Source organism: Babylonia areolata, chromosome 31 (assembly GCF_041734735.1).
Source record: "Babylonia areolata isolate BAREFJ2019XMU chromosome 31, ASM4173473v1, whole genome shotgun sequence".
Taxonomy (NCBI): domain Eukaryota; kingdom Metazoa; phylum Mollusca; class Gastropoda; order Neogastropoda; family Buccinidae; genus Babylonia; species Babylonia areolata.
The window spans coordinates 21462852-21479323 of record NC_134906.1 but is presented as its reverse complement, the minus strand read 5'-3'; the positions used below and the strand labels follow the sequence as shown (position 1 = coordinate 21479323).

Below are 16472 nucleotides of genomic sequence, written 5' to 3'. Positions count from 1 at the left end.
AAACGCACTGGAAGGCCCTCAGAACAAGGTGGAAACAAAACAGCATGATACTATGTTCAGTGGAATCAGCATCACTTCAGGGCTCCTGTCAAGGAAAGTCTTTTCTCTTTTTCATCTGTGCACGCACACACACACACATTTTTATTATTATCATTATTATGAGCATTTACGCCTAATCTAGAAATATGCCCTAGGCGTTTACAAATACAACAATAAATATTGAAAAGGAAGAAAATGACCACAAAATACCAAACATATCAAAAATTATTCCCGCCCCCCACAATACACACAAGCACACACACAAAAGTCATAGCACACAATCGTAAATAGTACACAATCAAAAACACAATTAACAATTCCTGAAACTATCAAAACTCACCCACTCACTAATAGTCATTACAGTTCATACTGTAAAGGGATGAGCTGTTGAGAATTATTCAGGAGGGAAAAGGTGGGTCTTCAGACTGGATTTAAAAGCACATGTGCATGAACACATCTGAACTTTGCGTGTGCAGTGCACTTTTCTGTGTGTGCAATGCACTCAGCATGCACATGCTCATCTAATATACTAATGTGTGGAGTGGTGGCATGGTGCTAGCACGTCCACCAATGATGCAAAAGAACATGAAGGTACGTGATCGAACCTCACACAGAATTTTCTCCCCTTCAACTAGACCTTGGACGGTGGTCTGAACACCAGTCAATCAGACGAGACGATAAATCCAGCTCCCATGTGCAGCACGCAACTTTGCGCAACTGAAGACGAGTACCCACTTACACCTGGGTGGAGAGAGAAAAAAAACAACAAACAAATAAAAACGACAGGTGCAATAGCGTTGGACTGTCAATCTGAGGGTCCCGGGTTCGAATCACGGTGACGGCGTCTGGTGGGTGAAGGGTGGAGATTTTTCAGATCTCCCAGGTCAACATATGTGCAGACCTGCTAGTGTCTGAACCCCCTTCGTGTGTATATGCAAGCAGAAGATCAAATACGCACATTAAAGATCCTGTAATCCATGTCAGCGTTCGGTGGGTTATGGAAACAAGAACATACCCAGCATGCACACCCCCGAAAACGGAGTATGGCTGCCTACACGGCGGTGTAAAAATGGTCATACACGTAAAAGCCCACTCGTGTGCATACGAGTGAACGTGGGAGTTGCAGCCCACGAACGCAGAAGAAGAAGAAGAAGAGAGAAAAAAAAAAACTGCAGAAAAGTGCCTCTCTCAAGGACACAACACCAAGCTGAAACAGTGCAACGGACCCTGATCACTGGTGAACACTGGACAAGAAAGTCCAACGCCTTGGCGCCTCCGTTTCTTTTCAGGGACTGGTGCTACGCATGAATTATTTTTCATTACTGTTACTCAAAACAGAAACTACAAGAAAAGCATCAAACCAAAGTGACAACTTACTAGGTACAGTGTCAGCTGTTTACGGACTGCCGGTCTCTCTTCGTCCCCTGGAAGCACAAGATATCAGCAAGATGAAACAATGAGCCACACCAAAAAAATAACAACCCTTTTCTTTTCCATTCTTCTGTCACGTTTTCTGTCCCTTTCCCCATTGCAGTCATCCTACCACCTTTTTCCCTCGCCCCTATCCACCCACACCAGATGCGCTTGCACACACATATACATAATTATTATTCTTTTGTTTCAATTTTTCTAATATCACTAATCATAGAAAAGATGTTCAACTAAAGAAAGAACACACACACACATGGAGACACATACAAGACATTCACACACTTATACACACGTACATAGACACACACACACGCATACAGACACCCACACCCACAGAAGATACAAACACCCACATCCACATTCACACGCTTCTACACACAGATACACATGCATACAGACACCCACACATACAACGGGTGCATACACCAACACCCGCAGAAGATACAAACACCAACACTCACATTCACAAGCTTCTACACACGCACAAAGACACACACACACATACAGACACCCACACACACAGAAGATACAAACACCCACACCCACATTCACACGCTTCTACACATACACACACACACACACACAGATACACATGCATACAGACACCCACACCCACACACTAGTGGAAGTGGTGTGTCCATCGAGATCGATGATGACCATCGTTGTCATCCAGCTGGGGGATGGGGGGAGGGTGGTGGTGGGGTGGGGGGGAGGATGCTCATGAATCTATCTGAGAATGCGCAGATGGCTGAATAGTCCAATCTGCGCACGAAAAATGTTCGCTGACAGTTGGGGCAGACAAAGACAGGCATATCATTGTCAGGGAGCTTGTTTGCCCGTGACTTTCTGGCCTGCCTCTTCTGAACAGCTGCAGCAGTCCTGTTGGCCTCACACAACTTGGCGCCTTTGTGCACAGCAGCGCGCCATTTGTCACGGTCCACTGCAGATTCCTCCCAGGAGTCAGGGTTGATATCAAACGCTTTAAGAGAGACTTTCAAAGTATCTCTGAAGCGCTTCTTCTGACCTCCGTGTGATCTCTTCCCTTGCTGCAGCTCGCCATAGAAGAGCCTTTTGGGCAGCCGATGGTCTGGCATGCGCGCCACGTGCCCAGCCCAGCGAAGCTGGGACTGCATCAGGATGGTGAAGATGCTGGGAAGGGTAGCTTTTGCGAGCACCTCTGTATCTGGGGTCCTGTCTTGCCACTTGATGTTCAGTAGCTTCCTGAGGCATGTTGTGTGGAAGTGGTTCAGCTTCTTGGCATGTCGTTGGTACACTGTCCAAGTTTCGCAGGCGTACAGTAGTGTGGGGAGAACTACTGCTCTGTAGACCTTTAGCTTGGTCTCAAGACTAATGCCTCTTCTGTTCCAGACATTTGCACTGAGTCTGCCAAAAGCTGCGCTTGCTCTTGCAATCCTGACGTTCACTTCATCGTCGATGGTCGCATTTCGTCACAGTGTGCTGCCAAGGTATGTGAACCGCTCCACTGCACTGAGTCTCTGACCGTTGACTGTGATGTTGGGCTCAACGTAGGGTTTCCCTGGGGCTGGCTGATGGAGAACTTCAGTTTTCCTTGTGCTGATGGTAAGGCCGAAGTTCCTGCTGGCAGTGGCAAACTTGTCGACACTGAGTTGCATGTCAGCTTCAGATCCAGCGTTGAGGGCACAATCATCAGCAAACAAAAAGTCTCTGATGATGTCTGTCATGACCTTTGTTTTTGCTTGAAGCCTTCTGAGGTTAAACAACTTGCCATCTGTTCGGTACTTTAGGCCGATTCCAACATCGCCATCTCTGAAGGCATCAGTAAGCACTACAGAGAACATGAGGCTGAACAGCGTTGGAGCCAGGACGCAGCCTTGCTTGACACCATTTGTGACAACAAAAGGAGCAGATGTTTCGCCACTGTCCTGGACTCGAGCCTGCATGCCTTCATGGAATTGGCTGACCAAGGAAATAAATTTCCGAGGGCATCCGTACTTGGCCATGATCTTCCACAGTCCCTCTCTACTCACGGTGTCGAAGGCCTTAGTGAGGTCGACATAGGTGGAGAACAGATCAGCATTTTGCTCCTGACATTTCTCTTGCAGCTGCCTTGCAGCAAACACCATGCCGGTGGTTCCGCGCTCTTTCCGGAATCCACATTGGCTCTCAGGCAAATGACCTAGGTCAAGGTGTGCTGTGAGGCAGTTTAGTAGGATCCTGGCAAGTATCTTGCCTGCAATGCAGAGCAAGGAAATGCCCCGATGGTTATCACAGGCTTGCCGGTTCCCCTTTCGCTTGTACAAGTGAATGATAGATGCATCTTTGAAATCCTGGGGGATTGTCTCTTCTTTCCACATGAGTGAGTACAGCTGATGGAGCTTCTCAGTCAGCACAGTGCCTCCATCCTTGTAGACCTCTGCTGGTATGGAGTCTGAGCCAGGTGCTTTGCCACTGGATAGCAGACGGATTGCTTTCTGGGTCTCAAGAAGTGTTGGCGGATCATCCAGTGCTTCGTTGATGGGGACACCAACACCCACACACACAGAAGATACAAACACCCACACCCACACGCTTCTACACATACACACACACACACAAAGGATGCATACACCAACACCCACGCTCACAGGCTTCTACATACATGCACAAAGACACACACATGCATACAGACCCCCCCACCCCCCTTCCCGCCCGCCCCCCACACACAGAAGATACATACACCCACATTCACACGCTTCTACACATGCACAAAGGCACACACACATACAGACACCCACAGACACACCCCCACACACACAGAGGAAACATACACTCACACCCACATTCACACACACACACACAGTCACACAGAGCATCGAGAGAGAGGGACTGACCGATCAGCATAGGGTAGGCGGGGGAGATGTCGTGGGCGTAGCTCCGCAGCTTGGCTTCACACTCCTCCATCACCACCAGGTGCTCCATCATCAGGGAGTCTGCACACACATGGTCATCATCATCATCATCATCATTATCATCAGGGAATCTGAACACACATCATCATCATCATTATCATCAGGGAATCTGAACACACATCATCATCATCTTCATCATCAGCGAGTCTGAACACATATTGTCATCATCATGATGGAGTCTGAACACAAACATCATCTTCATTATCATCATCAGCCAGTTTGAACACACACTGTCATCATCATCATCATCAGGGAGTCTATACATATATCGTCATCTTCATCATCATCATCATCAAGTTTGAACACACATCATCATCATCATCAGGGAGTCTGAACACACATCATCATCTTCATCATTCTCATCATCATCAGCGAGTCTGAACACACGTTGTCGTCATCGTCATCATCATCAGGAAGTCTCTACATACATCGTCATCTTCATCATCATCATCAGCAAGTTTGAACACACATCATCATCATCAGGGAGTCTGAACACACATCATCATCATTATCATTATCATCAGCGAGTTTGAACACACGTCGTCGTCATCATCATCCTCATCATCATCATCATCATCATCATCATCAGGGAGTCTATACATACATCGTCATCTTCATCATCATCATCATCAAGTTTGAACACACATCATCATCATCAGGGAGTCTGAACACACATCATCATCTTCATCATTATCATCATCAGCGAGTTTGAACACACGTCGTCGTCGTCGCCGTCATCGTCATCATCATCATCATCAGGAAGTCTCTACATACATCGTCATCTTCATCATCATCATCATCAAGTCTGAACACACATCCTCATCTTGATCATTATCAGCGAGTTTGAACACAAATCGTCATCATCATCATCATAATCATCAGGGAGTCTGAACACACATCATCTTCTTCATCATCATCATCAACCAGTTTGAACACACATCATCATCATCATCATGGAGTTTGAACACACACACATCATCATCTTCAAGGATGCTGAACACATACTGTCATTGCCATCTTCATTATCATCATCAGGGAGTTTGAATACACATCATCATCACCAAGGAAAACATATATACGTGACATCATCAGAGTCTGAACACATATCATCATCATCATCGGCAAGGGAGTCTGGATACACACATCGTCATTGTCATCATTATCGGGGAGTATGAACACTCATAATCATTGCCATTATCATCATCATCATCATCAGGGAGTCGGAACACACACATCATCTTCATCAATGAGTCGGAACACACACACTGTCATCATCATCACAATCATTACAGTCATCATCATCACCATCATCAGGAAGTCTGAACACACACACTGTCATCATCTGCTGTATGCATGGTGTGTGTGTGTGTGTGTGTGTGGATGTGCATGCATGCGTGCGTGTGTGTGCGTGTGTGTGTGAACAAACACCACGGTGATCGTGAAATGTACCGATATCCAATTGACAGGCCGCATGCGCATTGGTAAATGAGGTAATCTCAGCAACACTGGGTGGTGGTGGGGGAGGGAGGGGGGTGGGAAGCACTGATGTCAAATGCTATGAAAGTTCATCTTCAATGACGAATTCTTCAGAGATGAATGTGTGTGGGGCTTCTTAGCATTTGCTGCGCGCGCGCGCGCGTGTGTGTGTGTGTGTGTGTCTTCTTCAGTTTAACGTCTATTCTTTACAAGTGTTTTTAGACGGAAAGGAGTAAGGAAGTGGATAAAGGAAAGGGAATGCATGTGAATATTAGTGTAAAAAGTATTCATGTTAGGTATCAGAGGAAAAGTATATTATAAGAAAAAGGTCAAAAGAGATTGTGGTGTGTATTGAATGAGGTGGCATGGGAAGGAGAATATGTATATGCATATCAACAAGTATTAACCTACAACAATGTTAATATAAATAACAACATTAATTATAACACATCAAAGGAGGATACCAACTGGACTGGAGTTTAAAATTTCCGAAAACATTCTAAGCAATGAATAATCATTCAAAACCTTTTCAGTGGCTAATGAAATATTGGAAGAAAAGTCATCAACTACATCTTTAGGAATTAAATGTCTTATGCTCGGACAATGAATGAGCAGATGACTTACAGTTATTTGCTTACCGCATATACATTTTATATTTTTAGAAAATTTTGTACGAAAGGCATTTAAACGAATTCTGTACATTAGACTTGTAATTTGCCTTGAATGTGCTGCTGGTGTCAAATTTAGAAAATGTTTGGGATTAGCTGCATTCTTTGTGTTTACACAACATTGGTCATACTGATTATTTGTGTGTGTGTGTGTGTGTGTGTGTGGTTTCATGGTCAGTAAAATCGTAGTTTTTCTTTACTCGGCCGTAGTGCCGTAGTCAGGGGGCTTAAATCGTAGACACTACGGACGAATCGTAGAACTAGGCAGGTCTGTATGCATGTGTGCGTGCGTGTGTGTGCGCGTGTGTGTGTGTGTGTGTGTGTGTGTGTGTGTGTGTTGAAACTAGCTGTACTGACCTTGATGCTGTCGTGTTCCACTGAGGTACTGCTCCAGCAGTGGAGTGGTATCAGAATCCACTATCTTGGGGTATCTGCCAAGCACGCAGGTTTACATGATCAGTCCTATTTCTATCACTCACACACACACACACACACACACACAAAAATAATAATAATAAAAAAAAAAAATAATAAAAAAATAAAGCTGCCTCACATGTGCATTTACATGATGGCAAACAAATCCTGTTTCTATCTCGCTAGAATTTTTCTCCACCTCCTCCACTAGACCTTCAGTGGTGGTGGTCTGGACACTAATGATTCGGATGGGATGATTAGAATAGGTCCCTTGCGCTTAGTGGATACAGATATGAAAGAGTCCAGGGCAAAAAAACAGGAGAGCAGCCCGACAATGTGCAAAGCCCTGCTCCATCCACCCACCCACCTGTACTGTAGCAAGCGGATCAGCAGGTGGTTGCCGCGGTTGGACGACAACACAGAGGTCATCGCTGGCGTCTTCCTGTCGACACAAATCATCACCGGTCATCACTACACTTCACATTACTACTGCTCTTCTTCTGCATACACAACACACATCACATCACAGCCATGCAGCCACAGAAAAAGGAGCTTGTATCATGCCCCCAGTTTGGTTAAATATACTTATTATGTCATGGGGCTAAGTAATTAGCCCCAGCTAGAACTGGTGTTTGACTGGTGAGCAAGTGGTGGACTATTAGCAAAGATGTCTTATCACTGAGTTTTCGAGATTTCCGTGAAATTCTGGCCAAGAGGAGCAAACTGATGGGCCTGGTATGCATCAGTTTGACATGGCACTGTATATGACACCAAAATTATCATTACTATCCAAGTACATTGTACGTACCTATCACACTCTGCCACAGAGAGGACCAGAGTGCTAAAATTAGCCGGTACCCCCCCCCCCCCCCCTCCCCCCTCCCCCCCCCCCTCTCCCCCTCCCCAACACCTTTCCGCACCTCCACTACCCTCACCCTGCTGGAGGCGAGACACCGAGGCAGAGCTGAAGCAGCAAGGGACCAACTGGACTGGAATGGCCAGAACAGGCCAGAACAGAGTGTGATGGCGAGGGGTCGTTGATGGCCTATGCTCCACTGGGAGCGATGGGCATAAGTAAGTAACTACCCTCACCCCTTCTCTCTGCTCTGACACCAGTACAGCATGCCTCTTGCTCGCAAGCTTGCATGCTTGTTTGTGTGTGCATTCATATTTTGATTGCGCTACCCATTTGTGTGTGCGTTCATATCTTGACTGTTCTATCTGTTTTAGAAGTGAAGTGCACAATTCTGGTGATTATACCTCGACAGGTTCAGTATCTGGTTGCGTTAACGTAAGGAGCAAGATGGCAGAATGGTTAAGACGCTTATCTGCCAATACAGTGTCCGTGAGGGTCTGGGTTCGATTCCAGCTCTCACCCTTTCTCCTCAGTTTGACTGGAAAATCAAAATGAGTGTCTAGTCGTTCGGATGAGATAAAAAAAACCAAAAAACAAACAACTGAAGGTCCTCTGTGTGAATGTGTGTGTCTGTGCATGCATGCAAGCATGCATGTGTATGTGTGTGTATGCATGCATGCCCCTGCATGTGAGTGTGTGTGTGTCTGTGTGTGTGTGGTTTGCCGGCTGCGTAGCAGGAGGCTGGGGATGCTGGGAGGTGGTGAAAACGACAGGGAAAGTGAATGAACTAGTCATTTTTTTTTTTTTTTTTTTTTTTTTTTTTTTTTTAACTGAAGCAGCGTGTGAACTAAAAGTCTGCCAGCACAACAGTGCTGGTGCCTGTTTCTGTAGGGAGTATTCTCATACACTGTCTACATGCCTTTATCCTATCTGAAGACACAGAGAGAGAGAGATGGAAGAGAGAGATGATGATGATTTATTCATTTATGGCCACAGCCCCGTATGAACAAGGGGCGACAACAAAATCTGTAAATGTCATAACTGTCAATGCTTATACAACTGGAGAGAGAGACAGACAGACAGACAGAGACAAAGAGAGAGACAGAGAGAAAGAGAGCGAGCGAGAGAGACACAGAGAGAGACAGAGAGAGAGAGAAAGAGAGAGAGAGAAAGACAGAGTTCAGATAAAACAAAAGAGCACCGTCCATAACAGTAAAAAAAAAAAAAAAAAAAAAAAAAAAAAAAATGCATACCCAACACACACACACACACACACAAGACCAGCAACATGTATCATAACAATCAGTATCTTCTCACCAAACTTTTCCCCAACCACCCGACTCACTCTGTGGCGATGATTTCATCCCGCACTCTGCGGATCAGTTTGATGGGGCCAGGGTACCTGCACACACACACACACACACACACACACACACACACACACACACACACACACAGCACACAGTCACCTTGCCAAGTCACACCACGACAACTCTACAGCAGACACAAAAGCTAAGTGTAACAGCCACTATATCAAGTTATTATTGTTATTTCTGATACTTACATAGTGCCTATATATAGTTATGTATATATATAGCCGAGTGGTTAAAGCATTGGACTTTCAACCTGAGGGTCCCAGGTTCGAATCACGGTGACGGCGCCTGGTGGGTAAAAGGTGGATATTTTTCCGATCTCCCAGGTCAACATATGTGCAGACCTGCTAGTGCCTGAACCCCCTTCGTGTGTAAAAGCAAGCAGATCAAATACGCACGTTAAAGATCCTGTAATCCATGTCAGCGTTCAGTAGGTTATGGAAATAAAAATAAACCCAGCAGGCACACCCCTGAAAAACACACACAAAAAAGACAAAACAACCCCCCCCCCCACCCACCCCCCCAAAAAAACAACCCAACCCACCACCAAAATGCTGATACTAAAATCAGCATGATACAGATTTTGATAAAAACAAACAAACACAAAAAAAAACCTCCCACTCCTGCAGACGCAATGTACTCACTTTAAGAGCTGGTCAGCAATGTTGAGGTTCATGTAGGTCTTCATGGCTGTGGTCACCACACCCGCTGCACACACCCACACAGACATTATTGTCATCATTATTATAATTATCATTTTTATAATAATCATTATTATCATCGCTACTATCAATTAACATTAACAAATCAGCCATCCACCCACTATGCCGATACCGGTCCATGCTTTGATATAAGATTTCCACAGCAGTCAATTCAGACATTCATGTCAATTTCTCATGTAGTGAGGGTTGAGACCACAGTCTTAAGAGCTGAACAATTTCACTGGCCAATAATCACAGGGGGAGGGGGGGGTGTGGGGGAGGGGGTTGATGGGGGCCCAGGGTAACGCATCCCCAAAGGAAGCAAGAGAATCTTGGGAGCGCATGGGATCGAACCCCAGACTTGTCAGTCATTTTTTTCCCCCTTCCACTAGATCTTGAGTCGTGGTCTTGACACTGGTCATTCGCGAGAGACAATAAAGCTCCCGTGTGTGGCACGCACGTAAAAGAACCCACAGCAACAAAAAGAGTTGTCTGTCTCCTGGCAAAATCCTGTGGAAAAATCTGCTTTGATGAGAAAATAAATGCACTTGCAGGTTTCAGTTTCAGTTTCAGTAGCTCAAGGAGGCGTCACTGCATTCGGACAAATCCATATACGCTACACCACATCTGCCAAGCAGATGCCTGACCAGCAGCGTAACCCAACGCGCTTAGTGAAAACAAGGTATGGGTGGCAGTAAACTGCAGCGACCAGCTCTCCCTGGGGAGAGCAGCCCATAATTCACATAGATGGATCTGCTGTGAAAGTGTAAAAAAAACTTTCATTTTCTCAGTATCTCTACGTTTTTTGTTTTTGTTTTGATTGATTGATTGATATGGATACTTATATAGCGCCTATCCTCGGTCGTAGACCAAGCTCTAAGCACTTTACAAACACAGGGTCATTTATACAACGGGCTGCCTACCTGGGTAGAGCCGACTGACGGCTGCCATTGGGCGCTCATCATTTGTTTCCCGTGTCATTCAATCAGATTTCAGGAATGCACACATACACAGTTAGACAAACATGTAACATTTAACATTTTACGTGTATGACTGTTTTCTTTATTTACCATGCCATGTATGCAGCCGTACTCAGTTTTCTGGGGTGTGCATGCTGGGTATGTTCTTGTTTCCATAACACACCGAACGCTGACAGGGATGACAGGATTTTTAACGTGCGTATTTGATCTTCTGCGTGCGTATATACACGAAGGGGGTTCAGGCACTGGCAGGTCTGCACATATGTTGACCTGGGAGATCGGAAAAATATTCACCCTTTACCCACCAGGCACCGTTACCAAGATTCAAACCCGGGACCCTCAGACTGAAAGTCCAACGCTTAAACCACTCGGCTATTGCGCCCGTCATACAAATCCATATACGATTCACTACATCTGTTTGGCAGATGCCTGGCAGCAGCATAACCCAACTCTCTCGTGAGAGCTTGAGTGCATGCTGATATATTTGTGTACCTTTCAGAGTGAATTTCTTTGACAGAATCTTGCCAGAGGACAACATTTTTGCTGCCATGTTGTTTTCTTTTCAGTGCCGCCAAGTGTGTGCTGCACAAAGGACCTCAGTTTATCGTCTCATCTGAATGACTAGACACTCACTTAGATCTTCCAGTCAAAGTTGGAAGAAAGGGTGAGAGCAGGATTTGAACCTCGACCCTCACAGACATGGTGTTGGCAGACAAGCGTCTCACCCTTTATAGTTTCAGTTTCAGTTTCACTTTCTCAAGGAGGCGTCACTGCGTTCGGACAAATCCATACACGCTACACCACATCTGTTGAGCAGATGCCTGACCAGCAGCATAACCCAACGCGCTTAGTCAGGCCTTGAGTGCATGCTTACATATTTGTGTACCTATGAAAGTGGATTTCATTTTACGTAATTTCGCCAGAGGACAACACTCTCGTTGCCATGGGTTCTTTTTCAGTGCGCCAAGTGCGTGCTGCACACGGGACCTCGGTTTATCGTCTCATCCGAAAGACTAGACGCTCAGTTTGATTTTCCAGTCAAACTTAGGAGAAAGGGCGAGAGCGGGATTCGAACCCACACCCTCACGGACTCTCTGTATTGGCAGCTGAGCGTCTTAACCATTCTGCCATCTTCCTCACCCTTTATAAAGGTAATACAATTCAACACAACACAATACAACACATCATCGCACAATAAATCACAATACATTACAAAATAACACAGTACAACAAAACACAAAACAACACAACACGATACACAACAACACAACACAACACAAACACAACATGATGCAGAGAGACGAGAGGAGGAGGCAGTGACGGGCACACAGCGCTAAATCTGTCTACTGTGCCGACGCTGGAACTGTGACGGTCGAACCCAGGTGTGGCTGTGTATGGGGGGAATCTAAATGAGCGGCGTGGGAGTAATGCCACTGAAACGGTGCAGATGATGGGGCAGCAGAAAAAAAAAAGAAAAAAAAAAGTCCGTCTACTGACCCATGGAGCTGGGCATCTGGGTCAAGGCCAAGGGCAGAGCGTCATCAAACGTGGCGTCCAGGATCTGTCACACACAGCACACACCCTTCACACATAACTTGGTATCATCACACACACACATATACAAATCCAAACACACTTTTATGCACATACACACTCTTCATACCCGTGCCACACATACATTCACACATGAATACAGAAAGCGAACATATTCACAAGACATGTCATAATATGTACTCATACACACACTTGCATACTTGCACGTATGTTCTTAGATCACTTAATAGTGTGTGTACTTGCACATATGTTCTTAGATCACTTAATACTATCAGAGACTTTTGTATTTATTTTTTTTTAACGGGAATATAAGAATTTAACAGCACAGAAACTGTTCCCAATTAGCTGATATTAGCAAACAGTGTTCAACCAAAGTTGCGAAAATCTGTCTGAATGATTTACCAGCACATGGTGGTTACTGTCAATTCATGCGTGTGTGCGTATGCGTGTGTGTGTGTGCATGTGTGTGTATGTGCCTCGTATCTTATAAACATTATGGTCTCATGGAAATAAAACTTCTTCCATTTTTTTGTTTCTATTCCGGGCTCACATTCTCACTTCCCTTCACCCACCCTCACACTGCCAAACACTTCAGCCTCCTCACCAAACCCTCCCCACCAAGAATAAAAGGAAATTTTCTATCTAAAATTACGTTTAAATAACATACTTACCGTGACCCAACTAGTGCAGACTCCGGCAGGGGTCTGACATTCCTGCCTGTGCAAACTACTATCCGCCTATGCGGAGAAAACGAAACTACGGCCGATAACCTCCCGGAAGTAGGTAACCCCCCCTTTGTCCCGCTGGCTAGCGCCCTCTTTTGACGGCAGCCATCATGACTCCTGTTCCTGTGCTCTTCATACGGCTAAGTTTTTTTTCGTATTTTTTGCCTGTCTGTCGATTCTATGGCGTTCTTGTTTGTTGTCAAATTATGTCTCCAGCCAGGTCACATAATTATGTAGCTCGATTGGGGAATCGTGCTAAAATTAAGGCGTGATCGCAATTGATTCGCTGACACTCTGGGCCCTCTACTCCTGGCCCTCTCATTTTTTATCATCTGTAATACATGAGAATTTCTGCCATGTACTGTGTCACAACACAAGTACTCAACACGGAAATATGGTTGTAAAAACAGATGTTAAAAATTTGATGAAGACACTAACGTAAAGTCAAGGCCTACACAGCTTCACACATTCACTCCACAGATTGCAGATAATACACCTTGAATGTAAAAATGACAAGTGTTTTTTTTCCAATTTTTATCAATAATAATATTATTATTTCTGTTATGCGTTTCATTGAAATGCAATAATGCTCAAGGCTCATCACAAGAGTAAACAAGAGGCAAAGCCTTCACTTGTGCTTCACGCTTTATCCTGTAAAGGAATCATTAGGAGGAATGGTTGAAAAGTGCTCTGTATTAAATATGATGGATAAGCTTGAGAGAAGAAAAAAGAAAAGAAAAGAAAAAAAATGTAATGTTTAAGATGAGAAAGATCAAGTCCCCTAGCATTAATTACAGAGTAATTTCCCTTTTTTTACTATCTGCACCAAAACGTTTGCAAAATAAATAAAACTTCCATGCTGAGCAAAAGAAGTTCCTGTTTGAACAGAAAATGATAATAATGACTGCTCTTGTTGTTGGGTCAGAATATCAGATCAAAGTGCCAAGTTTAGAGAATACAAAAAATATAACAGTAAATGCAGTTTGCATATAATTAGGCTTCTTTTTTTTCTTCTTTTTTTTTGTGCCCATCCCAGAGGTGCAATATTGTTTTAAACAAGATGACTGGAAAGAACTGAATTTTTCCTATTTTTATGCCTAATTTGGTGTCAACTGACAAAGTATTTGCAGAGAAAATGTCAATGTTAAAGTTTACCACGGACACACAGACACACAGACAACCGAACACCGGGTTAAAACATAGACTCACTTTGTTTACACAAGTGAGTAAAAAAATATACCAAAAAGAAACATTTTAGAAAAAAATCATAACCACAAGTAAAAATTATATAGTAACTATCCCATGCATACAGTCACCTCAACAACACAATGAACATTCATGTATCATCCACATAAACATAATACCAAGCACCCATTCACACACAGATGAATGCAGGTGTACATATGCACATACACACAAACATACACTGTGTGTGTGTGTGTGTGTGTGTGTAAAATAGTGCAATCAGCAACCTTTTTAACTGAAGATCTAATCATATGTCCTATTCATATGCACTTAAACGTATATGCATATCATGTGTTTGCACCATATATATTTGTGTTTGCATAGGATTTTCCATTCAGATTTGCGCTATTTATATTTGTGTTTGCATAGGATTTTCCATTCAGTTTTGCACCATTTATATTCATATTTATGTTTGCATAGGATTTTCCATTCAGGTTTGCACCATTCATATTTGTGTTTGCATAGGATTTTCCATTCAGGTTTGCACCATTTATATTTATATTTGTGTTTGCATAGGATTTTCCATTCAGGTTTGCACCATTCATATTTGTGTTTGCATAGGATTTTCCATTCAGGTTTGCACCATTTATATTCATATTTGTGTTTGCATAGGATTTTCCATTCAGGTTTGCAGCATTCATATTTATATTTGTGTTTGCATAGGATTTTCCATTCAGGTTTGCACCATTCATATTTATATTTGTGTTTGCATAGAATTTTCCATTCAGGTTTGCACCATTCCCCCCCATCCCCACAAAAAAATCTCCGCCCCCCCAATATTCTTTGTGACACTGGTACACTTAAAAATAAAAAGATACCCTATTCTATTCTGTATCCAAGTGATTTTGCTGACCACATATTTGACGTCCGGGTAGTTCATGGCGGCCCAGGAGGCACTGTAGCCGCCGATGGACCAGGCGAAGATGACGATGGAGTCCGGCTGGAACCCCAGTCCGTAGATAGCGTAGGTCATCACGGCGTCGATCGCCTTCTGCTCCGAGTCAGGGAACGGCACGCCCTGGTGAGTGAGCAACACCACCACAGAATCGACATCAGATCAAATCATTACAATAACTCTTCTGGGGTATTAAAAAAAAAAACAACAAAAAACAAAAAACAAACCCAAACTAACAAAAACATCATCATCTACGGCAATACAACTGTTCTGGCTGTTATTTCTATTAGCCATAAGCTCTTCTTTTCCAGTGATGTAGAAGTGGTATACTCACTGTTCCATATTAATAATAATGATCGGCTTCGGATCCACTCTGTTTACGCATACCCAGATTCAAACACTCCACTGTTGGCCGCCGTTCTTTCTCTGTCTCTGGACCTTGCAACTGGAATGAACTTCCTCTTTCTCTTCGTCAGGTCTCTGCACTCAGCTCTTTCAAGTCTGGTCTTAAAACCCACCTCATCCCAAAATAGCCTCCCTTCCCTGCCTCTTCCTTGTCTTCAGTTTTTCCAAGTTTTAGAGTTATGCATGTGTGTGAATGACTGGTGCGAAAGCGCTTTGATTTGGCTCTGCACAAGATTAAGTGCTATATAAATATAATAATAATTATTATCATTATAATACCATGATGCTATCAATCGCCTTTTCTTTTCTTGTTTGGTCTTGTCTGTTGCTATCATCGCTGTTGATGCAACTGTTGCTCTTGCTACTTTGTAACTGGTTTTATTATTATCATCATTATTTCTACTAGTACTATTACAAGTAGTGTAGTTATTGAAATCATCACCATTATTACTGTTACTGTTCTTGTCAACATTAATTGATTGGTTGAATGACTGGTCCGGTAGTTAGTTAATCAATTTTTTTTTTTTTTTAATCTTTCTTTTTCTTTTCTCTTTTAATGCTAATCGGATGTTTCTGTTTGTTCATACTGTTTTCTGTATACTGTATACATGTCTTTGCAAAATTATCAAAAAAAAAAAAAAAAAAAAAAAAAAAAAAAAAAAAAAAAAAGTTGCTTTTTGCCCAGCTAACCACACAGGGGCCGTGTCAGGGCTGATCATCCGTCAGCTCTTTAAAGATAAGAGAACACCAACTAATGTTTAACAGGTTGCAAAACGTTTA

At 43.6% G+C, this 16472-nt stretch overlaps 1 protein-coding gene across 1 annotated transcript in view; it reads right to left on the bottom strand.

The window, feature by feature from the left end:
• Positions 1-16472, bottom strand: part of LOC143276000 (phosphatidylserine lipase ABHD16A-like) — a 41482-nt gene that overhangs the window by 8388 nt on the left and 16622 nt on the right. Inside the window, exons 12-19 of the mRNA XM_076580366.1 lie at positions 15246-15410; positions 12366-12429; positions 9832-9895; positions 9160-9216; positions 7326-7400; positions 6902-6975; positions 4323-4421; positions 1417-1463 (exon numbers count right to left, since the gene is read on the bottom strand). Coding sequence (XP_076436481.1) covers positions 1417-1463; positions 4323-4421; positions 6902-6975; positions 7326-7400; positions 9160-9216; positions 9832-9895; positions 12366-12429; positions 15246-15410 — 645 coding nt within the window. The remainder of the gene's footprint in view (positions 1-1416; positions 1464-4322; positions 4422-6901; positions 6976-7325; positions 7401-9159; positions 9217-9831; positions 9896-12365; positions 12430-15245; positions 15411-16472) is intronic.